At 51.7% G+C, this 24,252-nt stretch overlaps 1 protein-coding gene across 3 annotated transcripts in view; it reads right to left on the bottom strand.

The window, feature by feature from the left end:
- POLR3E (RNA polymerase III subunit E) overlaps positions 1 to 24,252 on the bottom strand; it is a 37,200-nt gene that overhangs the window by 11,421 nt on the left and 1,527 nt on the right. For 2 of the 3 annotated variants that reach the window (XR_010152305.1, XM_016928666.4), the window contains exons 2-14: positions 19,944 to 20,017; positions 17,779 to 17,829; positions 14,761 to 14,838; positions 13,946 to 14,061; positions 13,476 to 13,558; positions 9,252 to 9,359; positions 8,851 to 8,900; positions 7,771 to 7,890; positions 6,294 to 6,379; positions 5,941 to 5,985; positions 5,774 to 5,865; positions 4,042 to 4,162; positions 57 to 138 (exon numbers count right to left, since the gene is read on the bottom strand). Coding sequence is in view for 2 of the 3 variants with exons in the window: in XM_016928666.4 (XP_016784155.1) it covers positions 57 to 138; positions 4,042 to 4,162; positions 5,774 to 5,865; positions 5,941 to 5,985; positions 6,294 to 6,379; positions 7,771 to 7,890; positions 8,851 to 8,900; positions 9,252 to 9,359; positions 13,476 to 13,558; positions 13,946 to 14,061; positions 14,761 to 14,838; positions 17,779 to 17,829; positions 19,944 to 20,017 (1,106 nt within the window). In the remaining variant the exon portion in view is untranslated. The remainder of the gene's footprint in view (positions 1 to 56; positions 139 to 4,041; positions 4,163 to 5,773; positions 5,866 to 5,940; positions 5,986 to 6,293; positions 6,380 to 7,770; positions 7,891 to 8,850; positions 8,901 to 9,251; positions 9,360 to 13,475; positions 13,559 to 13,945; positions 14,062 to 14,760; positions 14,839 to 17,778; positions 17,830 to 19,943; positions 20,018 to 24,252) is intronic. The other variant, XM_016928667.4, reaches the window with a different exon arrangement.

The following is a 24,252-nucleotide window of genomic DNA, read 5'->3' as shown; positions in this document are numbered from 1 at the left end:
GCTGCCCCCCTCTTCCCACGCCCCCACCGTGAGTCCAGAGAACCCAAGGTACTTACAACGAAGTCTCGGCCCCTGCAGAGCACCTCAGCAGGCACGCCGCTGTGAGGGCTGGATGAGTCCTTGGGGTATAGGATGTCACTGCCAATGCAGGTGAGGATGGCAGGTCAGTCCCTGCCCTGAGGCCCCTCTACCGCTACCCCTCCCGGCCAAGCCCCAGTCCATGCCTCTTTCCACCGTGGGCTGGGTACAGGCCTGAGCCCCAAGACCTCCCCTCAGGAGCCACATCTGTGAACACAGACATGGGAAAGAAGCACCCCTCTACCCCACACATCCCCCCAGTTCTTCCTCTTTTTACCCCTCAACCCGCCATGCACACCAGCCTCATCCTAAGACCCCTGCACGTTCAGGGAGAGGTCACGGGCTCAGAGACAGACAAGGTGAGGAACAGCCCGGGACCTCAAGGAGCCCAGGACTCTGGAAGACAACTGGTCCCTGCACGTGACACCAAGAGAACCAGGGATGAAGCCATCTGCAAGCCCTTGGCCACCTGCTGAAAGGGGCAGGTGGGCATGAACCGAGGTCAGAGGCAGGGGAGGCATGTTAGCCCTTGGAGAGAACAGGCTCAGCACTCAAGGTTCAGGGAACTTCAGAGGAAAGGCCGGGGCCTTGGACAGCAGAGCACGAGAATCTCCAGAGTGTAGCCCTGACCCAGCTCCAGCCACAGGCCCTGCAACCCCGGCTCAGCCCCTGCTGCGGCACCTGTGCTCTGACTGTCCCTCCCTCTGCTGCCAGGCCCTCCTCCTCCCCCTGCTCAGGTCCACCTGGCAACCAACTGTCACTCATCCTGCAAGGCCACGCTCTGTGGGGACACGGACTCTGCCGATGTGGCTCATCGCTGCCACCACAGCGAAGGTACCTATTAAGTGTGTGCTGACCGAACAAGCCTGGTCCGTGCCGTGATCTCTGCATTCAGGGAGCTCAAATGTAACAGCCGCCATCCCCAGGGGCAGTGTCTGAATGAGAGCCCGGTCCATGGCACAGAACGAGCAGTCTAGCCATAGTGACTGAATGGAGGCATGGATTTTGCGTTGTCTCCTCACAGGCACACACAGGACCCTCACCCAGGGGCCCCTGACATGGCAGCATGGGCAGCAGCAGAGTAGGGCTTACAGAAGTGCCGGGGCAGGTGAAATACCCACAGTCCCCAAGTCCCTACCTTCCAGTCCCCAGGACAGGGCGAAACTAAAAGGGGCAGCACCTCCAGGGGACACATGCAGTGCTGGGCGCAGAGCCCAGGGCTGAGCCATGAGGCTTAGGTTCTAACAGGGCTCTGCGGCTGCCTTGCTGCAAGACTTTTGGCAAGTCCCATGCCTCTCTGGGCCAGTGTCCTCAGGTGTGTGACGGGAGGACCCCTCTTGGCTTTCATTCACTTATGGTGTAAATATACACACGTGGTCCTATGTAATACGCGATGCGCCATTGCAAAAGCCTGCCATGATGAAAACGTGTAACAAAGGACAACAGCCGCAAGGTGCTGACAAACTGCGCTGGGCACCTGTGGAGCAGTGCAAGGGCGCCACCAGGTGGCAGTAACACGAATATACTCTACAACTATGAGGAGCTTTCAAGGCATTGTATTTTCTTAAAATGTGCAACATTTCACATTTTGTCACATTGCTCACCTTAAACTACATTACTTAAAAAGTGAGTTATTAATGCAATTAATGCTACATCATTCAGAATCAATATAATTCAAGTAAAACGTAGCCACATTATTTACCAAGGGTCTGCACTGGTAATATCCAGGCATTATTCCGGGTACTGGGAACATAAAGCAGGAGTCAAAACAGACATCCCTAATCCCTTGAAACTGATGGTCTTGTGGAGGCAGCACATGGTCTAGGGGAGGATTCGCCGAAGAGAAACCACTGAAAGGCATCAAGCCCCACGCTCAAGACCTGTGATCCCCAGCAGAGTATGTAAAAAATTCACACTTAGACACATCTAAACGAACCCGTAGAAAACCAAAAACAGAGAAACTCCTAAAAGCAGCCAGAGGAAAACAAAGGCAGGCTGCCTTCAAAGGAATAAGAACAAAACTGCCAACAGAAACAATGAAGTCGGAACACAACAAAATCATATCAACGCGTGGAAAGGAAAATAACCACCAATCTAGAATTCTGGAACAAAGGTGAAATAGACATTTCCAGACACACAAAAACCAAGGAAATGCATCACCAACAGACCCACATTAAAGGAAATACTATAGCATTCTTTAGGCAGAACGAAACGATCCCAGATAGAAACTTAGAGATGCAGAAAGAAATGATGACTAAATTATAAACATGTGAGTAAAGAATATTGATTGACTGGATACAGTAATGTCTTATGGGGCTGAAAACATACAGAGAATTAAAATACACCAGGCCGGGCACGGTAGCTCACGCCTGTAATCCCAGCACTTTGGGAGGCCGAGGTGGGTGCATCACCTGAGGTCAGGAGTTCAAGACCAGCTGGCCAACACAGCAAAACCCTGCCTCTTCTAAAAATACAAAAATTAGCCGGGCGTGGTGGCAAGCACCTATAATCCCAGTTACTTGGGAGGCTGAGGCAGGAGAATCGCTTAAACCCGGGAGACAGAGGTTGCAGTGAGCTGAGACTGTGCCACTGCACCCCAGCCTGGGCAAGAGAGAGAGACTATCTCAAAAAAAAAATAAAAATACACCAATCCTGTGCTCTCTTCGGCAGTACATATACTAAAATTGGAACAATAGAGAAGATTGGCAAATTAAAAAGGTAAAAAATATATATATATACCAATCTAGCAGTGTATAAGTATGAGGATAGACATAAAATATTCTAAGATCTCTGAATAGACTGGAATGGGGTAAAAAGCAGCAATTAACATTAAAATGTGTTAAGTCATGAATGTAAGCTGAAAACTGTAGGGTAATCAATATATGAGCCCAAACAGTGTAACTTCCAAGTTAGCAGGAAAAAATAGAAACAGAAATGAATCCAGCAGATGGTAAGAATGATATAAAAATCCAATGTAGGCAGGACAAAGGGTACTACAGGGTGACTATAATTAAGAACAATTTATTGTATAATTTTAAATAGCTAGAAAAGTGAAGTTTGAATGTGCCCAACACAAAAATGAGAAATGTTTGAGGGGATAGATATGTTAATTGCCCTGATTTGATCATTACATTGTATACATGTATTTAGATTTCACACTGCCCCCATAAATATGTACATTATGTGTCAATTTAAAAAATGTTTAAATGCGGCCAGGCACAGTGGCTCACACCTGTAATCCCAGCACTTTGGGAAGCCGAGGCGGGCAGATCACGAGGTCAGGAGATGGAGACCATCTTGGCTAACACAGTGAAACCCCATCTCTACTAAAAATACAAAAAATTAGCTGGGCGTGGTGGCGGGTGCCTTGTAGTCCCAGCTACTCGGGAGGCTGAGGCAGGAGAATGGCGTGAACCCGGCAGGCAGAGCTTGCAGTGAGCCGAGATCGCACCACTGCACTCCAGCCTGTGGGACAGAGCGAGACTCTGTCTCAAAAAAAAAAAACAAAAAAACAAAAAACAGTTTAAATGCAATGTAGGCAGGACAAATAGAAAGCACTGTAGATTTAAACCCAAAGCACTAGTAACTGCATTAAATTTAAAAGGACCAAATGCTCCCATTAAGAGAATACAGCGTAGGCCGGGCCCGGTGGCTCACGCCTATAATCCTAACACATTGGGAGGTCGAGGTGGGTGGATCACTTGAGGTCAGGATTCGAGACCAGCCTGGCCAACATGGTGAAACCCGTGTCTACTAAAAACACAAAGATTAGCTGGGCATGGTGGCGGGCACCTATAATCCCAGCTACTCAGGAGGCTGAGGCAGGAGAGTTGCTTGGACCTGGGCGGGAGAAGTTACAGTGAGCCGAGATTGCGCCACTACACACCAGCCTGGGCAACAAGAGTGAAGCTCTGCCTCAAGGAAAAAAATAAATAAAAATAAAAAATAAAAAAAGCAACTTACCTCTTCACCACCCAGTTCCCTTGGACCAACATCGCCACCTTCTGGATGCCCCGCAGAACAGCCACGGAATCGATGGAGGGGCCCAGGAGGCTCATCAAGTTGGCAAAAGGCATGACCTTCACTGAGGAGGACGCAGGAGACATCAGACAAGGAAGAGGGGCCGGGCCCTTCCCTCCCCTCCACCGAGAGTCCGCATAGCTTCAAGTTCATGTAATACCCCCAGAATGTGATAACTAACAGTAATGATACCCATCATAGCCAACAGCTGACACTCTCAGGCTGCTCACTACATGCCAGGCACTGGGCACCTCATGAAATCTGAGGATTATATGAAGTGCCCCTTAAGGAAGACTTGAGGGTGCCTCAGGAGGAAGGGTCTATTACTACTCAGACCTGGAAAGGCTTCAAAGCTCACCCATGATCTCTTGGCTAGGAAGTGGCAGAGCCAGGAAGTGAACCCAAGCCACCTGGCTCCACTTGGTACCCTCAATCACTGTGCTCTGCTCCCGCCCAAGTGAGCCCTGGGCAGGGCCCAGGGAAAGTCCAAAATTTGGCTGGGCGCTTTGGCTCACACCTGTAATCACAGCACTTTGGGAGGCCGAGGCAGGCAGATCACTTGAGGCCAGGAATTTGAGACTAGCCTGGCCAACAAGGCGAAACCCCATCTCTACTAAAAATACAAAAATTAGCTGGGCGTGATGGCGGGCACCTGTAGTCCCAGCTACTCCGGAGGCTGAGGCATGAGAATTGCTTGAACCTGGGAGGCGGAGGTTGCAGTGAGCCGAGATTGTGCCACTGCACTCCAGACCGGGTGACAGAGCAAGACTGTCTCAAAAAAAAAAAAAGTTCGAAGTCCTCTGCAGGAAGGAAGCCTAAAATCCCGAGCATATCATGGAGCTCCCCTCTCTCCTTAGACTCCTAAGAACTCATGGTGGCATCTCAAAGGATGAGCCCAGGTTCTGCGGCTCCATTCTGAACTCAAGGATCAGGTCTGTTGTTCACCAGCCACGGGTACCCTAAAGGTTCTGGCACTCAGAGTCCTCTGAGAAAAGGAGACCAGTCCTTATGGTGCCAGGTCTGGCGAGAGTACCTAGAAGCAATGCCAGTGAAGACACTGTCATGAAAATGACCCTAGTTGAGCCGGCGCAGTGAATGGCGTCTGCTTGTAGGCCCAGCCACTCGGAAGGCTGAGGCAGGAGGATCACTTGGGCCCAGGAGTTACACAGCAAAATCTTTAAAAAAAACCTTTAAAACCTTTAAAAAAACCTTTAAAAAACAACAACAACAACAACAACCAAAAAAAGCCCCTAGTCCATGTTCACCTGCAAGGCCCTGTACTTTAGAAGCCTCCTCTCTCTGATTCCTCACATTGGCCCCCAGGAACTATCATTAGTCTCTTTTCACAGAAAAACAAACAAAGCCTCAGAAAGGTTTGTGACCTGCCCAAGAGCATGGCAGGCAAGTGGTGAGCATGGCACAGGAACCCAAGCCCGCCTGCGGGGGCCAGACACACTACTGTCCTGCATTCACAGGAACCCGGGCTGCCTGCGGGAGCTGGCCGCACTGCCGTCCTGCGTTATCTTTCCAGACAAGGATGCAGCTGCAAAGCTGGGCAGGCTGTGGGCAGCAGGAGCCTCTGGCCTTGTCCCCTGGTCCTCACTGTCCCACAGAGTCCATTCCTCAGGAGCCACTGGGACTGGGGCCCCCGGGTGGGCAGGGGGTGGGCACCCACCATTCTTCATCAGGATCTTGATCTGATCGGCCAGGGGCAGCGTGCGCAGCTGGGCCATCGACAGGACGTTGCTGGGGGCCACAGGCTTGTCTCTGGGAAAAGCAGAGGGGATGGGTTAGAGGCAGCCAGCCCGGAAAGGGAGAGGGTGTCCTGCTGCCTCTACTCACTTCTCCTCCTCCTGGCTGGGTGGCATCAGCATCATCAGGTACTCACTGCAGGGACATGGCAGGGGCAGAGGCTCAGGGCTGATCCAGGCTGGACCCTCCTCACCAGCCACCCAAGTGAGGGTCTGGGGTGGGGGTGCAGACAGCCCACCCCTGCCCTCCCCCAGCAGCCCAGAGCCCCTGCAGAAAAGTGGACCATCTCTTTCCAGGCCCACCCTTCTGGCCTTCTCCAGGGGACAATGGGCTCCACCCTCATGCTACAGGAGGGGCCACAGTCCTCTGGGAGGATCCACACCAAGGACCCCCGGGGACCCTGGGCAGGCATCCAGTTTGCATGCTGGCCCAGCCCATCCCACCTGGGTGACTTGACGAGCTCCGTGTTCTCCACCCCGCTCGAGCCAGGGCACAGCAGGTACTGACGCTCATGCTCAGAGCGACTGTCCTGTTGGAGGAGGGCAGGGTGTGAGAGGAGCCTCAGCTGATGGCCCTGGCCTGGGGCCCCTCCCCCAAGGCCTCCCATCTTCCACTCCATGGCCAGCCACAGGACCACATCCAACCTCCTGAGCACGGCACCCAAGGCCTCTGACGTGGCCTCAGCCACTCATCTTCCTGGCCTTATGACCTGCCCAGCCCCAGCCCCCAAGCCTCGATGCCTTGTCTATAACACAGGCACACCACCAGCAATGACAAAATGATGGCTAACATTCACTGGGCATCTAGGATGTGGTGGACTCTGTTCCACTGACTGTAAATATACTAACCCATCTCACCCTCAAAATAACTTGGCAAGGTAGGTACTATTATTACTACTCTCATTTTATAATTAAGAAAACTGAGGCTCAGAGAGGTTAGCTAACATGCCCAAGGTCACACAGGAGGAAACAGCAGTGTCTAGAAGTTTGACCCCGAGTCTAAGGGTCTGTTAACACAAATCTCTTCCAAGAAGGTTCCAGAGAAATCAGGAGTTGTTCCCCACCCCAGAAAATATTGGGAGCCCTGGCCCATGGTGTCTTTGGAAGCATCCCTCACTCAGTACACAGTTTCAAGGGTTAGGTTCTAAAATCAATGCACCAGGGCCAGGTGGTCATGGCTCACGCCTGTAATCCCAGCACTTAGGGAGCCTGAGGTGGGCAGATCACTTGGAAATCAGGAGTTCGAGACCAGCCTGGCCAACATGGCAAAACCCCATGTCTACTAAAAAAACAAAAACAAAAAAATTAGCAGGTGCCTGTAGTCCCAGCTACCTGGGAGGTTGAGGCAGAAGAATCACTTGAACCCGGGAGGCGGAGGTTGCAGTGAGCTGAGATCGAGCCACTGCACTCCAGCCTGGGTGACAGAATGAGACTGTCTCAATAAATAAATAAAAAATAAATAAATAAAAATAAAAGTAAATAAAGTCAGCGTACCAGATGAAAACCAAGTACAGTAAGAAAATCCCCTGGGCAGGTGTGCTGGGAACTCTGGGGTGGCAACACATGACCGACTCTCTAGGACAGAACCGGAGAATGCATCTGGCCTGCGTTTAGGGCCTGGGCTGCAGCGAAAATATGTTACCAGGCACTAGCCCCACTGCAAGCCCAGCAAGATGCCCATGCCCAGGGGCCAAACCCCACCCAGGGAACCAAGGACTCGCATCTTTTTCTCTTGCTCTGCTGGGGCCCACGCTAAGTGGCTCGGCTGGAGTGAAGTGTAAACTGCCCACAGGACTCGATCCTCTATCTGTGGCTATGACTCATGAATTTGACTTAAGTTCAAGGTGAGACACGGAGGCCACACCATGACCCTTCCGGGCACTGAGGTGTTTCCCCCAGGACCCCACGAAGCCCCGCTCACCCTCAGGCCATAGTAATGCAGGTGGACCCAGGGCTCCTCTGCGTGCTTCTTCTGCAGGAACTCATAGGACTGCACACGGCGCTGGCGGGCCTGCTCTGACTCCGGCCGGGAGAACCGCACCTGCGGTGGGAAGGGGAAGAGGTCATACCGTCAGGCCTGTGACCCTTGCTGGGCTGCCGTCTCAGCCCCTGCCAGAAGACCAGAGAACTCCGTATAGGGGTTTTCCACTCTCCCTTCCTTTCCTAGCACAGGTCGTTTAAATTCCGTTCCAACTGTGTCCCTCCCAGAGCTGCCTGCACACGCCAGGGAACGGCTTATACTTGCTCGTGCCTGCCCAGCCCAGAGGCTTGAGGGGGATTAGAGTCCCAGGCGCCAGAGCCAGCAGAGTCCTTAAAGCAGACAGGCCCAGGATGCCTTTTCTAAGTTCCCCAGAGCGGAAGGGAGTTTCTAAGGTCCTAATAAGCTACGGAGAGAACAGGATGAGCTCCCTGCGCCACCTCCATGTCCATTATGCCCGTGTTCCCCGGTCCTCAAGGGCATCCAAACACTCACCACTCTCTAGCCATACTTGTGTATCATCATTCTACGTGTAGCATTTTTCTTTTGGTACTACTCATTTTAATCTAAATATGCTTAAATAGGGAAAACTTTACAAACCATAAATGGAAGGTTAAGATTCTTTGAAAAATCTTTAAAATTCAGTAATAACTATTAAAACGAAAACTATTCATCCGTGCCCCATAAAGAGGATAGAATCACAGTTAATTGACTTTGGCTCTGTTAAGATACAGGTTCATGGCAGAGCTGGTTTGCGGGTCCTCAGGGCTCCTGGCCCCAGCTTCCTGCTCCCAGGTGACTCTAGCCAAGCCCCAGGCACACATCTCCTGGATCCAGCCAGGGCTTCCATCTTGTGTATAGCTGGAACAACTCAGGGTGTTCCCTCCAGATAGCCCAGCAAGAAGGCTCAAAAGCATGGACCCTGTTTGCTCCACCTGCATTCTGTGAAGACCCGCTACCCCTTGGTCTCTGGTCCTGCTGCCGCCCAGGCAGCACCCTCCTCCTCCAGGGGCCAGGGCTCACCGTGATCTGCTTAACATCGTCTTCCGCCTCATCCTGTGAAGAGTCCCCTGCTGCAAGAGAGACAAGCCACTGACTGCAGTCCTGGGGAGCCTCCACCTCCCTTCTCTCAACCCCACCCGCCAGGGAAGCCTCAGGCCGGGGTGCTGGGAGTTCTCCTCACAGAGGGAGCTGCCTAAGCCAGTGGTTCTCAATCGGGGACAGTTTTGCCCCTTTACCCTGGGGATACTGGGCAATGTGACCTTTTTGATTGTCACAACTGTGGGGTGGGTGCTTCTGCCATCTAGTAGGTAGAGGCCAGGGATCCTGCTAAACATCCTATCATCCCATCCCTCTTCCCAGGACCAAGCCATCCCACCAGGATGAAGGCAGGCAGGCAGCAGGGCTGGGGATCCCGGACTCACCCTCGTTGGCCGCCTCCCTCTCCCGGTGCTTGGCGTCAGCCTTATCCAGGTAGGAGAAGCTGGGCCGCAGCTGCAGGATGCCATGTAAAGGTGTCAGGTGGAGCTCACCTGGCGGAGGAAGAAGGGCTTGGACTCAACTCTAGAAACCCACCCAGTTTGGCTCAAGAGAGTCACCAAGTCCCGTGAAGGCCTAGGCCCACCATCAAACCGCCTCCCATTCCCGCTGCAGCCCCCAATCCTAGAGTCTTGGGACCACCAGGCCAGGGACCATCCCCAACTCCACCTGGCCTGCTGGACACAGCAAGCACACAGCCCAGACTAGGACAGGAACCTGGACTCTTCTGTTCGAAGCCACTTCCTTCAGTCCCACCTCCCAGTCTGGTTCCACGCCCCTCTCCCCAGCTGCTCGCTTTGCCACACTAGGCAGCTAATCCTCATCAAATTCGCCCTGCTGTTTACCCTCCAGGCCTCGGCCAGCTCAGCCTTACTGTCCCACCCCACACACCTGGATTTCCTCTCCTTCTTATCCTCCATCTTTTCCTGCCAAAATCCCACCCGTTCCACTAGGAAGTCCACTAGTGCCACTGTGGCTGGAGAAGAGGCCCTGCTAGAACTGGGTGGAGTGTCCACATGGCCTCTGATAAAGATCATGAGTTTCCCTCCCGCTGCAAGGGATGTGGCTTTCAAGAATTACATGCTTGAGACATGGGTTCTAAACAGAACGCGCGAGTTATATGACACTACTTTTGATCCTATCCCGTTTTGTTTCCTAAGTGTTCAGATTAGTTTCGTTCATTGCTTTTGAGACTAAATACTTAAGCACTTTGTACTGTTTTTTTTTTTTTTTTTTTGAGATGGAGTGTCGCTCTGTCACCCAGGCCAGAGTGCAGAGTGCAGTGCCATGATCTCAGCTCAGTGCAACCTCCACCTCCCCGGTTCAAGTGATTCCCCTGCCTCAGCCTCCCAAGTAGCTGGGACTACAGGTGTGTGCCACCAAGCCCAGCTAAATTTTTTTGTATTTTAGTAGAGATGGTGTTTCACCATGTTGGCCAGGATAGTCTTGATCTCCTGACCTTGTGATCTGCCCGTCTTGGCCTCCCAAAGTCCTGGGATTACAGGTATGAGCAACTGCGCCCGGCCGCGCCTTGTACTTTTTACCAGCTTTGGGACAAGACTCACGTACCATATAGTCCACTCATTTAAGGCATACTAATCAATGTATTTTTGTTTTGAGATGGAGTCTCACTCTGTTGCCCAGGATATTCAGTGGTGCGATCTCGGCTTACTGCAACCTCCGCCTCCTGAGTTCAAGCGATTCTCCTGCCTCAGCCTCCTGCATAACTGGGATTACAGGCACTCACCACCACGCCTGGCTAATTTTTTGTACTTTTTGGAAGAGATGAGATTTTATCATGTTGGCCAGGCTGGTCTCGAACTCCTGACCTCAGGTGATCTGCCCACTTCGGCCTCCAAAAGTGCTGGGATTACAGGCATGAGCCACCACTCCCGGCCATAATTCAATGTATTTTAACATATTCACAAAGCTGTGCAGCCAGCACAACCAATTTTAGAACATTCTCATCACCACAAAAAGAATCAGGCAGTCCCCACTCCACTCTCCCACTAGTCCCTGGTAGCCACTAATCTACTTTCTGCCTCTGTACATTTGCCTATTCTGGACATTTCACATACAGCCACACATCACTTAACAATAGGGATACGTTCTGAGAAATTCATCCTTAGGTGATTTCATCATTGTGCAAACATCGCAGAGTGCACTCACAGAAACCCAGATAGCAGAGCCTACTACACGCCTCGGCTGTATGGTATGGCCTATTGCTCCCAGGCTACACACTGTACAGCATGTTACTCCCCTGAATACTGTAGGCAGTTGTAACAGAATGGTATTTGTGTATCTAAATATACCTAGGCTGGGTGCAGTGGCTCATATCTGTAATCCCAGAACTCTGGGAGGCAGAGGCAAGAGGATCGCTTGAGCCCAGGAGTTCGAGACCAGCCTGGGCAACATAGTAAGACCCCACCTCAACAAAAAATTTTTTAAAAAATTAGCCAGATGTGGTGGCATGGCCTGTAGTCCTAGCTACTCAGGAGACTGAGGGAAGGCAATTGCTTCAGCTCAGGAGATAGAGGCTGCAGTGAGCTATGATCACCACTGTACTCCAGCCTGGGTGACAGAGTGAGACCCGGTCTCCAAAAAAAAAAAACCCCAAAACAAACAACAACAAAAAAACACACGCAAAAAACCCTAAACATAAAAAAGGTACAGTAAAAGTATAGTATAAAAGACTAAAACCAGCTTATAGGACAAGCTGCTCTGGATGAGTGAGTGGTGAGTGAATGTGAAGGCCCATGACATTACTACACGCTACTGTAGACTTCATACAGACTGCACACTTAGGCTACACTAAATTTATAAAAAAAAAAAAAAAAAAAAAAAAAAAAAAAAAAGGCTGGGCGCAGTGGCTCATGCCTATAATCCCAGCACTCTGGGAGGCCAAGGCTGGTGGATCACCTGAGGTCAGGAGTTCGAGACCAGCCTGGCCAACATGGCAAAAACCCTGTCTCTACTAAAAATACAAAAATTAGCTGGGCATGGTGGTGTGCACCTGTAGTCCCAGCTACTCGGGAGTCTGAGACAGGAGAACTGCTTGAAACCGGAAGGCAGAGGTTTCAGTGAGCCAAGATTGAGCCACTGCACTCCAACCTGGGCAACAGAGTGAGACTCCCTCTCCAAAAAATAAATCAATAAATAAATTTATGAAAAATATATCTTTATTGTATATGCTTTTTTTCAAGACAGAGTCTTGCTCTATTGCCCAGGCTGGAGTGCAATGGCGGAATCTCAGCTTACTGCAACCTCCGCCTCCCAGGCTCAAGCAATCCTCCCACCTCAGCTTCCTCAGTAGCTGGGACTAAGGGATGTGCCACCATGCCCAGCTAATGTTTGTATTTTTTGTAGGGAAGGGATTTCACTATGTTGCCCAGGCTGGTCTGGAACTCCTGGGCCTGCCTCGGCCTCCCAAAGCACTGGGATTACAGGTAGGAGGCAACACACCCAGCTATGTGCTTTTGACCTTTTTTTTTTTTTTTAAACTTTTTAAACTTTCTACTAAAAACTAAGACACAGGCCGGCCATGGTGGCTCACACCTGTAATCCCAGCACTTTGGGAGGCCGAGGTGGGCAGGTCACCTGAGGTCAGGAGTTTGATATCAGCCTGGCCAACGTGGCAGAATCCCATCTCTACTAAAGATACAAAAATTAGCCAGGTGTGGTGGTGCATTCCTGTAATCCCAGCTACTCGGGAGGCTGAGGCAGGAGAATCGCTTGAACCCAGGAGGCGGAGGTTGCAGTGAGCTGAGACTGTGCCACTGCACTCCAGCCTAGGCAACAGAGCGAGACTCTGTCTCAAAACAAAACAAAAACAAACGAACAAGCAAAAAACTAAGACACAAACATACGAGTTAGTCTAGGCTTACACAGGGTCAGGCTCATTAAGACATCACTAGGTAAGCCAATTCTTCAGCTCCATTATAATGTTATGGGACCACCGTTGAGTATGTGGTCGGTCACTGACTGAGACGTAATCACACAGCGTGTAGCTGCGAGTGAAGAAGCATGTGGCTTCTTTCACTTAGCACAATGTTCTCAAGGCTCATCTGCGTGGTAGCATCACTGCTTCATTCTTTTCCATGGTCAAATAACATCCCATTGCGTGAATGGACCACATTCTGTTTCTCCATGAATACAGCGGATGGGCATCTGGGTTGTTTCCACTTTTTGGCTATCATGAAGATGCTACTGTGAACAACTGTGTATGGTTTTGTGTGGACACATGTTTTCATTTCTTTTGGATAGATGCTGCCTAGGAATGGAATTGCTCTGTCATAAGCTTCATATTTAAAGACAAAATTCTGTCCCCAAACTTATGTTAGCTACTTGTATGTATCTGTGTCCCGGGAGGACAAATGAACTTGGAGCCCCACCCCATCTGGTCAGGCAGTGTCCAGCCAGCAGTCCACAAAGGTGGCCACTTCCAGTCCCCTGACAATGTGTCATTTCTGTTATTTCCACACCTGCCCGGCCCCCACAGGTGTCTAGCTTTCAGCGCAGGTGGGAGATGGACACCAGGCCGGGGAGGTACTCTCCCTGCCCAGCCCCCCCCAATGCCATGTCCCCACCGTGGGACACCCAGCCCCGGGTACCTTGCCTGTAGAGTGCAGCGGCATAACGGGATGTGTTACTGGTGGTCTGGGAAGAGCAGAAGGTCTGCTTGTCCATCAGCTTCCTGGAGCACAGGGAGAAGCAACGTCACAGGGGAAGGCAGCTCCGAGCCAGGGCCTGTGGCCACAGCGCACCCTACCCCCTAGACACTTTCTGAAGTGCCACAGCCAGGGACCAAGGCCGCAGGGCAGCCTACGCGGGTCTCAGGAGGGCAGCCTGGGGATGAGAAAACCCATGGCCTTGTTTGTAGACCAAGAGACGAGGAGTGGGTAGGAGCTCTGGGACCAGCTAGTTCAGGAGGGCAGAGTCTGAGACAGACCCAGCCCTCCAAAGGCGGGGACACTGGTGGGGAGCCCAGTGACGGGGCAAAGGGGGTCAATATCTTTAAGGTCTTTCGGAGGCTCCTGTGTGAACGCAGGGAAACCGGACAGGCTTGGGGCCGGAAACTCACGAGGAATACGTGCTGGTCTCATCGGCACAGGCCCCGTCCACGTTCAGCGCAATCTGCTCCCCTTTGCTGCGGCAATAGTTGGGGTTCAGGGTGTCGATGGCCATCTCAAGCTCTACCTGGAGGCACCAAGCACCCCCACCAGCTATGAGGACCCCAAGGCATGGCTCCTCAAGGGACACCCCAACCCCGCCATGGCCACCTCCTAACCAGGTCCCTGCCCGGAAGCGAGACTGACACATGTCCCCAGGGGCCCCTGGACTTCAGTCCACACCAAGGGTCACAAACCCAAATTCCAACAAAAATGTCAGAAGGAAGTGGAGAGTCCTGTAATCTTGTTTGTCCTCTACTTCACTCCCAAAGATCTAAATTAGGTGCCAACACTTAAAAATCAAGAGATTTCTCATAAAAATCCTTATTTCCCACTTCTCTTGAAAAGCCAGCAGAACTGGCAATACTGGGACGGCACTTCCATGTGGCTGGAGGGGCTAGAGCTGCAGACCCTCCATGGATAGGCACTAGATTCTCTTCCCATCAGACCTACTCCATGTTCACCCGCCCGCCCTCGTCTTATCCTGGGAACCTAAGCTCACATCTGGCCCCATTCTCTCATTCATCAGCCTCATGCGTCCCTGGCCTCTCTGGAGCTGCCCATCCCTGTCTTTCTGGACACTTTCCTTCTTCAGCTTTCAAGGGCCTGGGAGTTGCTGGTTCTCCTACTTCTCCAATGACTCCTTCTCTGAGCTTCTCGCCTCCACCAGCTCCCACCCTCATCACCCTCTCTTTCGGCCCCAACAGCCCTCAGGGAGCAGCCCCACCTTCTGCTGCTTGGGCTTGATCTTGGCTGAGAGGTGCGGAATGTCATCATAGGTCATCGAGGCTGGACGCACAGGGTACTGGGGAGGGGAAGGGAGCCATTAAGTCCACTCTGCCCAGCCATGCCCAGAGCTGGGCCCTGGCCAAGAATCAACAGCTATCTCCAAGCCCACCCCAAGCAGAGACTGGCCTTACCCTACCACAAGGGTACAAGCTGCCCAGCCCTACCATGAGGCACCCCTGCCAGTCTCCACCCGCAGCCCTATTCTCATCAGCTCCCCACGGCCTCCTTCCAAAGGGCCATTGCAGGATGTCTCTGACTTCTGAGGGACGTGTCTACACACAGGAACCCAAACCGGCACGCTGCTGCTCCAGGAACCCACAGAGCACGGCCATGGGAGGTGAGGATGGGGGTCCAGGGCCTAACTACCAGTGGACAGGCCATCCGGGGAGAGAAGGACGACCAAAAGGAGTCCACGAGGAAGCTAAGAGCGAAAGCAACACCGGCACGTGCTGCTCACTGCTGAGGCCAGACGACGGGCAGGTGGAAATTCGTGATCCCATTCGCTCTCCTTATCTGGTTGTGTGAGCTTCCTCACAAGATGCTGGAAAAGGGAGCCAGGCAGCCATGGCCCGCTCTTATCTTTATGTGAATGGCTCACACAGCAATGCGCTCAACACGCAGGGGCTCCTGTCCACATCTGTCCTCACAGTACACTGTCCCTCTCTCTCTCAGGTGAAGGAGTCAAAGTCTTGACCCCTCCTCAAATGCTCTGCCTGGTCTCACGACAGCCTGTAGAATGAGCCTGGTGGAGGCATGGCAGTGCGGAAAATAGGCCCTTTCAGATCAGCTACATTCTAGCGCAAGGAGACGGTCATTTCCTAAAAGCTCACTCACACAGCAAAGCCGTGACTCCTCCCTGCTTCCTGGGCTGGGGCTGGGGGCAGTTCTGAGATCACCTGACTGGGGGTGGGAAGGCTGAAGGGCGCAGGTTCTGAAATCACAGGCCTGGCTTCCAGTCCTCATCCTTCCCCTTGCTAACTGTGGACTCAGGCAGGCACCTCGCCTCCCTGAGGCTAAGCATCCTCACCTCCCAAGGCCGCTGTGAGCACGGAGGAGGCAAACAGAGCCGATGGTGGCTCAGGGTTTGGAACTCTGGACACACGGGGGTCACTGGCACCTCCACCATCACTTTGCAGCCAGTCAAGGAAGCAGGGTGAGCAGGCACACAGGACAGGCCCCATTCCCACGGCCCATAAGGGTGAACCCCAGGGAGTGGAGGCCAGGCCCTCCCAGCACAGGCTTACAACATCGCTGCTGTGGCGTGCTCCAGGCCTCCGTGCCCGTGAAGGCCTCCCTATGCCTCACGTTCTCATGTGCATCATGGGATATGAACACTGACTCTAACTGTGGGAAGGTAACATGGGGCAGAGCAGCCCAGCAGTGCCTCAAAAAGCTAAACGCACACCCAGCAATTCTGCTACCAGGCATATACCTAGAAGAAATGAGAATTCACGTTCACCATAAAAACTTCTATGTGAATGTCCACAGTGGCATTATTTATAATAGCCAAAAAGTAGAAATAACCCAAATACCCATCAGCTGATGAATGGATAAACAAACTGTGGTCTCCCATACAATGGAACATTATTCATCAGTAAAAGATCAAATATTGGCTGGGAGCGGTGGCTCACACCTGTAATCCCAGCACTATGGGAGGCCGAGGAGGGCAGATCACAAGGTCAGGAGTTCGAGACCAGGCTGGCCAACATAGTGAAACCCCATCTCTACTAAAAATACAAAAATTAGCCGGGCTTGTGGCGCGTGCCTGTAGTCCCAGCTACTCAGGACGCTGAGGCAGAATCACTTGAGCCTGGGAGGCGGAGGTTGTGGTGAGCCGCAGTCAAGCCACTGCACTCCAGCCTGGGCAACAGAGCAAGACTGTGTCTCAAAACAAACAAACAAAAAAAGAAAAGCTCAAATATTGATGCAGGCTATAGCTACCATGTGGATGAGCCCTGAAAACATCATGCAAAGTGAGAGCAGCCAATCACAGCAGGCCACATACTGCATGATTCCAGCTATGTGAAAAGTCCGGAATAGGCAAAACCATAAACAGAAAATAAGGGGAATGGTTGCCTGGGGTTGGACGTGGGAATGGGGGGCACAGACTGATCGCTAATAGGCATGGGGTTCCTTTAAAGGGGGACAAAACTGTCCCAAAACAGACTGTGGCGCTGGTTGCACAGCCCCATGAGTAGACTAAAATCCATTGCATTACACACTGAAATGGGGAAACTGTGTGGTGTGTAAATTCTATCTCAATATATCGGTTATAAAATGTAATAATCACCACCATAGGGTTATTGTGGGGTTAAAGAGGTAACTGAGGTAAATGCTTTCAACAGTCTGCATACGGTCAATGCTCAATACGTGTTGGCCACAATGACAAGCTGCTGGCCCAGCAGCAAGGGGAGGGGGCAGAGGTAGCAACCCGGGGCCCTCGCAGCTGGCAGGACTGAGGGCTCACAGACGCTGCCATGGAGCTGCCCCTTGGAGCCTCCATGACAACAGCGGCCATCATCACTGGCACCAACTCTCTGCCAGGCGGCATCCTAAACACTTCACTGTGGACTCAGCCTGTCCTCCTGGGGACCTATGAGGCAGGCATTATCACCATCACCACTTTGCAAGTGAGGAAAGTGAGGCACAGAAGGATTAAGAAACTTGCCCACGGTCTCGCAGCTATGGTGTGATGGAGTTGGATCTCAATCCGGTCTGACCCCAGAGCCCCAGCTTTAACTGCTGCACACTTCTGCCTCTCCTGTGTTCCTTCAGTTTTCCCATCTTTGAAATGAGACCAATATTAACCCACCCACGAAAGCAAAGAGACCCCATGACACTCTCCACACCGAGAACCCTAGCTGAGGTTTCCCATCGTTTCCTGCCCGTGTTCCTGAGTCCACACCACCCATCCACACCTGCTTCTCCCCTCTTTACCTTCAAGTCCCATAATTACCTGAAATAGATACAGCTTTTCCGCCAGACTCTTGGCCAAGTACACATCGATCTGGGAAGAAGGGAAGACGACTTAACCGGGAGACTGGACACAGTGCTGACCTCCCCGGGCTATGCCAGCGCTTCCAGCTTCAGTTAAGGGCAGTGGCTCAGGGAAGCAGTTTGGGGAAGGAGGAAATAGCTCAGCTCATGCTAAAAGCAAGGGGATCCAAGGCTGCACACTGGGTATATTCAGGAATCCCTCCTGAAAGCTCCCAGGGGAACCAGGGCAAGAGTTCACCTGGTACCCCCACCCAAGTTCACAATTCCCCAGTAAGCACACATCTTCCCTGGGGCCGCACTGATCGGGAAACGTCCTACAGCCTGGGCAAATGCTCTTCTGAGAGGCAGGCAGGTGAGGGCTCACCTATGCCTGTGCCTCCTGGCTGGGCCCTCCACCTGCCCCTCCTGGACCAGCCTGTCACCCCTTCTTAGGGGGTCTGCAAGGCCCTTTGTGACTGATGGCTCCACTTCCTTTCTTCCCAACACTAACCACCCCCACCCCGCCACGCAGCAGTTTACCTTCCTGCTTCCTAACTCCTCCTATAAACCACATGCTCTCCTGCCCCTGGGCCTTTGCACATGCTTTTCCCTATACCTACAGAGCCCTTCACACATGCCTCCCCTGAGCCTTGACTGCTCGCTCCTCCAAGGACTTGGCTGAGGCACAACTTGGGCAGGAAGCATTCCAGGCCCCCTGGCTGCAGAGGGCACTGCCTCTGTCCTCGGAGTCCCTCGGACTCTTCTATCCCATCACCAACCCCCCTATTGTAACTCCTGCTACTGCAGTGTAGATGCAGCTTAAATGCATCTAAATAACTCACATCTAATAACTTAGGAACATCCCCCAAATCTCCGAGGACCTTCTCCTTGCCCCTGCCCTTCCCACTGGAGGTCAGGCTCCGCATATAAGGAGGCTGAAGGCAGATGCAGTTACTTTTTGCCTTTTGCCTTCCAAAGGTCTAAGTCCTGGGTTAAAAGGATTCTGAAAGGTGAGTTTTACTATCAACAGCTTTCTCTTAGAAGGGAAACCTGGGCCGGCCATGGTGGCTCATGCCTGTAATCTCTGCACTTTGGGAGGCCCAAGGTGGGTGATCACTTGAGGTCAGGAGATCGAGACCAGCCTGGCTATCATGGTGAAATCCCATCTCTACTAAAAATACAAAAATTAGCCAGGTGTAGTGGCGGGCGCCTGTAATCCCAGCTACTCAGGAGGCTGAGGCACAAGAGTCGTTTGAACCCAGAGGCAGAGACTGCGGTGAGCCAAGATCACACTACTGCACTCCAGCCTGGGAGACAGAGTGAGACTCCGCCTCAAAAAAAAATTAGTCGGGTGTGGTGATGGGCACCTGTGATCCCAGCTACTCAGGAGGCTGAGGCAGGAGAATCGCTTGAACCTGGGAGGTGAAGGTTGCAGTGAGCCGAGATGGCGCCACTGAACTCCAGCCTGGGCAACAGAGCAAGACTCTGTCTCCAAAAAAAAAAAAAAAAAGGGAAATCTGCCTCCCACTGCCTGTACCCGGAGACTCCTGCCTCATCAGTCTTGCCCACAGCCCATTAGCTTCCCAGGGAAGGGGACCCTGCCCTGCTCACTGATGTGTCACAGCCCCCAGCACACAGTGGTCCAGTGAACAGCTGCTGAATGACTACATCTGTGTAAGCCTGGGAAGGAGGGACTGCGGAGCCCATTTATTCATTCATTCATTCACCAAATAGTCGCCGGGTACCTGGGTGCCAGGCACTATACTCGGCTTTGCGGCACAGCAGTGGACGGGAAAGAAAGCAATCAACTGATATCTAGGGGATGACAGGGGCTAGGCCAAGTATGAGTTACGGCCAAGGTAAGGGCAGAGAGAGGCACAGGAGGGTGCAGGAGGGGAGCTGGGTGTGGAAGGGCAGTCAGGGAAGGCCTCCCTGATGAGGTAATGCCAGATCAGAGACCTGAAGGAAGGGAGAGGTCAGCCACGCAGGGGTCTGGGGGACAGCAGAGGGGACCAGGCAGAGGGAACAGCAAGGGTTAGGGGTCCCAGAACATCAACAGGTCCCAGACTGGCCTGAGGACACATGGAAAGGACCCAATTCCACTGCCTGTAGCCCCGGCGGCAGGGGACAGAGAGCAGCAGTTACCTCCTGTACAACTGGGTCATCCTCTTCATTGGCCATACTAGAGGAGAGCCAGCCGCGCAGTCCTTCAGCTCGATCTGCAAAGGAGGGCGAGAGACTGGGACCATCAGTCGTTCAACCAACATTTCCTTGTGCCTATTCTGCAACAGGCCCTGCACTGGGAGGGGGAGCCCACAACCAACCAACCGACCTTTTTTCTACATCTACATGGAAGTCAACAATGGATGACCAACCCTATACCCCATCAGCCAGAAGAAATAAAGAAAAAAAGAAACACTCAAGCAGCGGGTGCAAGCGGGTAGACCAAGCCAACACGTGTGGGCTGCACCTGCGGGGAAAGGCAAATGACTGGCTTTAATGGTTTCTTCTCTGCTCACAGAGAATTCACTGCCAGACAGAAGGATAGAGTTTGGCTGGTCCCAGCCATGATTAAAACACTGGAGAACTGAGGGCCCTGGGGACGCTTTAAAGAGGAGCCAGAAGTTGAACAGGAAGACAGACAGTCCAAAGCTCTCTGATATTTGATTTTCAAGCTGACTTTAACTCGAATCGTGAGTGAGATGACTCTTCTGTGTTTTTGGTCTAAAAATGACCTCTTCACACACTCTTCTGTCCTGTATTCAACACAATGACCCTATGAGGTGTGGTGATTGTCACTGTTTTATAATGAACAGACTGGAACTCAGAGATACTGTGTGCATTTTGACCCAAAGTCACATAGCAAGCAGGATGATGAACTGGACTTCAAATCCAGGCTGTCTGACCTCAGGTGACAGGTACAGGTAGGGGAGTTGAGAGGCGGGAAAGGCCTTTCTGCTGGGGAGGAGGCACGTGAGGTGCGCCTGGAAGAAGAGAGAGCTTTGGGCAAGCCATGACAACAGAGGGGAGGAGAAATTCCAGGAAGAGGGAAGGCTGTAGGTCTCCACGGGGCAGGTTGAGTATTTCAGCTGGTCTGCCCCTTCACATACCCAAAGAGAAGAGGGGTGGTCATAGGTAGGATGGTACTCAGGCACCCCCAGGCCTCAGCAGTTCCCAAACCTCTGCTCTTGGGTGAGACTAGCATGAATTTTTTTTTTTTTTTTTTTCTTGAGACGGAGTCTTGCTTTGTCACCCAGGCTGGAGTGCAGTGGTACGATCGGCTCACTGCAACCTCTGCCTCCCGGGTTCAAGCGATTCTTGCCTTAGCCTCCCAAGTAGCTGGGATTACAGGCATGCACCACCAGGCCCGGCTAATTTTTCTATTTTTAGTAGAGACAGGGACTTGCCATGTTGGCCAGGTTAGTCTTGAATTCCTGACCTCAGGTGATCTGCCCGCCTTGGTTTCCCAAAGTGCTGGGATTACAGGCGTGAGCCACTGCGCCCGGCTGAGACCAGCATGATTTTTGTCTGATCTACTTAACATTTGAACTATCTAATATTTATTTATTTTTAAGACATGTCTTGCTCTGTCACCCAGGTTGAAGTGCTTTGCCGTGATTTTGACTCACTGCAACCTCTGCTTCTTAGGTTCAAGTGATTCTCCTGCCTCAGCCTCCCAAATAGCTGCAATAATTGGCATGCACCATCCGCTCAGCTAATTTTTGTATTTTCAGTAGAGACGGGGCTTTGCCATATTGGCCAGGCTGGTCTCGAACTCCTGGCCTCAAGTGATTCACCTGTGTTGGCCTCCCAAAGTGCTGGGATTACAGGCATGAGCCACCACACCTAGACAAAAGCCAAAGTCTTTATCATCCCATGTAAACCCTAAACAATCTCCTGCCCCTTGACCTGCCAGACCTCATCTCCCACAAGCCTCCTACCCTCCTCTCTGCTCCAAACCCACTTCTGGGGCTTTGTAGCTGCTCTACCCCCCCGATAACCTCATGGTCCCCCCTTCACCTCTTTCCGGTTTTTGCTCAAATGTCACCTTATGGCTAAGACCTTCCCTCTCCAAATCACATTGCAAACTGCCTCCCCCACCCCTCAATTCCCTTCTCTGCTCTGGTTTTCTCCATAGCAGGTGTCTATCACCATGTGACAGTTTACAGCTCTGCATCTGTGCCCATCTCTATTGCCACTAAGCTGTAAGCTATGTGAAGGCAGAGATTTTGGTCTATTTTGTCCCTTGTGGTACCCCAAGTGCCTAGTACACAGCAGGCACTCAATACATGTTTGTTGTCTAAATAAATGAACCATGGGAATGCTATTTAATAGGAAGCTACAGAAGGATTTCGGGCAGAGGAAGACATGGAGCGGGTAGAAAGAGAAACTTCAGGGAAACAGCTATCGTAACAGTCCCAGAGATGGAGGATGGAATGAAAATCAGGAGTCGCATCTGGACAGTTTCAGTGCATCTCGACTGTCTGCTGTGCAGACAGAGGGCAGTGTAGAGCGGAGAGCCCAAGGCCTCACCCCATCTGCACCGGCTGCCAAGTGCCACAGATATGTCAAGCTCCTGCCTTCTCTGCAGCTGGGCAGTGGACAACTGAGAGGCTGGGGCCTGGGAGGTTCCCAAGACGCAATTGTTCTTTCTTGGCTATTGCTATGCCCTGTTGGCCTCTGTCCTGCCAGGGATCAGGGAGGCTGAGGTGCCCTGTCAGCTAGAGAGCTGGGGCTCCTTCCTCTGGATAGTACATCTGGGTTGATACAAAGAGTGTCACCTCCCTTCATCCTCCAGGCCGAGGTGATCCAACTCAGTGGCTTTCAAAGTTTTCAGCCTAAGATCCACCACAGTAAGAAATCCATCTCATATAAATAACCCAGAACATACATACAGTTGCATAACTGAAACAAGGTTTCACATAACCATAACTGTCCCTACTATATGTCAGGCAGTGATGTTTTCTACTTCATTCAAAACAAAAAATGCTAGCTTCAATTCCCTTAAATTGATTTTACTTCCCACTAATAAATTTTAACCTGCAATGTGAAAAGCACTCATCCAAGTCTCCCTACGGCTCCTTATACCTACCTCCAAGTCTCCCAGCAACAGTGAGTCTTTGGAAAGAAGTAAATCAGGCTGGCATGGTGGCTCATGCTGGTAATCCCAACACTTTGGGAGGCTTAGGTGGAAGGACTGCTTGAGACCAGGAGTTCGAGACCAGCCTGAGCAACATAGTGAGACCCCCTGGTCTCTCTTTAAAAAAAAATTTTAGCCTGGCATGGCCTGCAGTCCCAACTACTTGGGAAGCTGAGGCAGCAGGATTGGTTGAACCCAGGAGTTTGAGGCTGCAGTGAGCTATGATCACACCACTGCACTCCATCCTGGGTCACAGTGTGAGACTCTATCTCTACTGGGGGGAAAACAAAGCCAGGCACGGTGGCTCACACCTGTAATCCCAGCACTTTGGGAGGCCGAGGCAGGCGGATCACCTGAGGTCAGGAGTTCCAGAAAAGCCTGGCCAATAAGGTGAAACCCCGTCTCTACTTAAAATACAAAAATTAGCCAGGCGTGGTGATGCACGCCTGTAATCCCAGCTACTCGGGAGGCTGAGGCAGAAGAATCACTTGAACCCAGAAGGCAGAGGTTGCAGTGAGCCGAGATCTTGCCACTGCACTCTAGCCTGGGCGACAGAACAAGACTCCATCTCAAAAAAAAAAAAGTAAATCATATTATTTCCCTGCCTAAGACCTGTCAACTGCCACTGTCACATAAAATAAAACCCAAACTCCTTTCCATGAGCCACCTAAGGCCCTACATAATCTTGTCTCTGTCTTCCCCTCACCATCCAGGCTGGTAGCCACTTGCTGGGCCTCCAACAAGGCAAGCCCCAGTCCACCCCAGGTCCTTTGCACATCATCTATTCTCCCACAGGGATTTCCAAGGTTGCTCCTTTTTATTAAATATCATCACCGCCTGCAGGAGAGGATAGGTTCCCTGACCACCCTATTTTAAAAGCCTCCCCCAACCTCCTCCCAGGCCCTACCACATCTCTGTTTTCTTTCCTTGGTGGGTCTCATCTTAATCTGGAACTACCTGGTCTATTTGCTCAGGTGTTGTTTGTCTTCTGCAATAGAATGTAAGCTCCATGAAGGCTTCTCGGTGCTTCAGTTTCCTCAACTATGAAATGCAGACAATCATACTTTACTTCATCAAAGCTGTTATGGGGAGCATTACTTTAAAAAAAAAATCCACTGCTGGTTCTCTCAATACCTAGAACAGTGCCTGGCACGAAGTTGACACTCAATATAGTACAAAGAATACTTTATATTTAATCTTCTCATTAGCCCTATCAATAGAGATTTATCATCTTCAATTTGGAAATGACGAGACTGAGGTTCAGATATAAGCAACTCATCCAAGGTGGAATGAGGACAGAAACTTGGGTCTCGC

Source organism: Pan troglodytes, chromosome 18 (assembly GCF_028858775.2).
Source record: "Pan troglodytes isolate AG18354 chromosome 18, NHGRI_mPanTro3-v2.0_pri, whole genome shotgun sequence".
Taxonomy (NCBI): domain Eukaryota; kingdom Metazoa; phylum Chordata; class Mammalia; order Primates; family Hominidae; genus Pan; species Pan troglodytes.
Note: the sequence above shows the minus strand (reverse complement) of the source record. Positions and strands in the feature narration are given on the sequence as shown.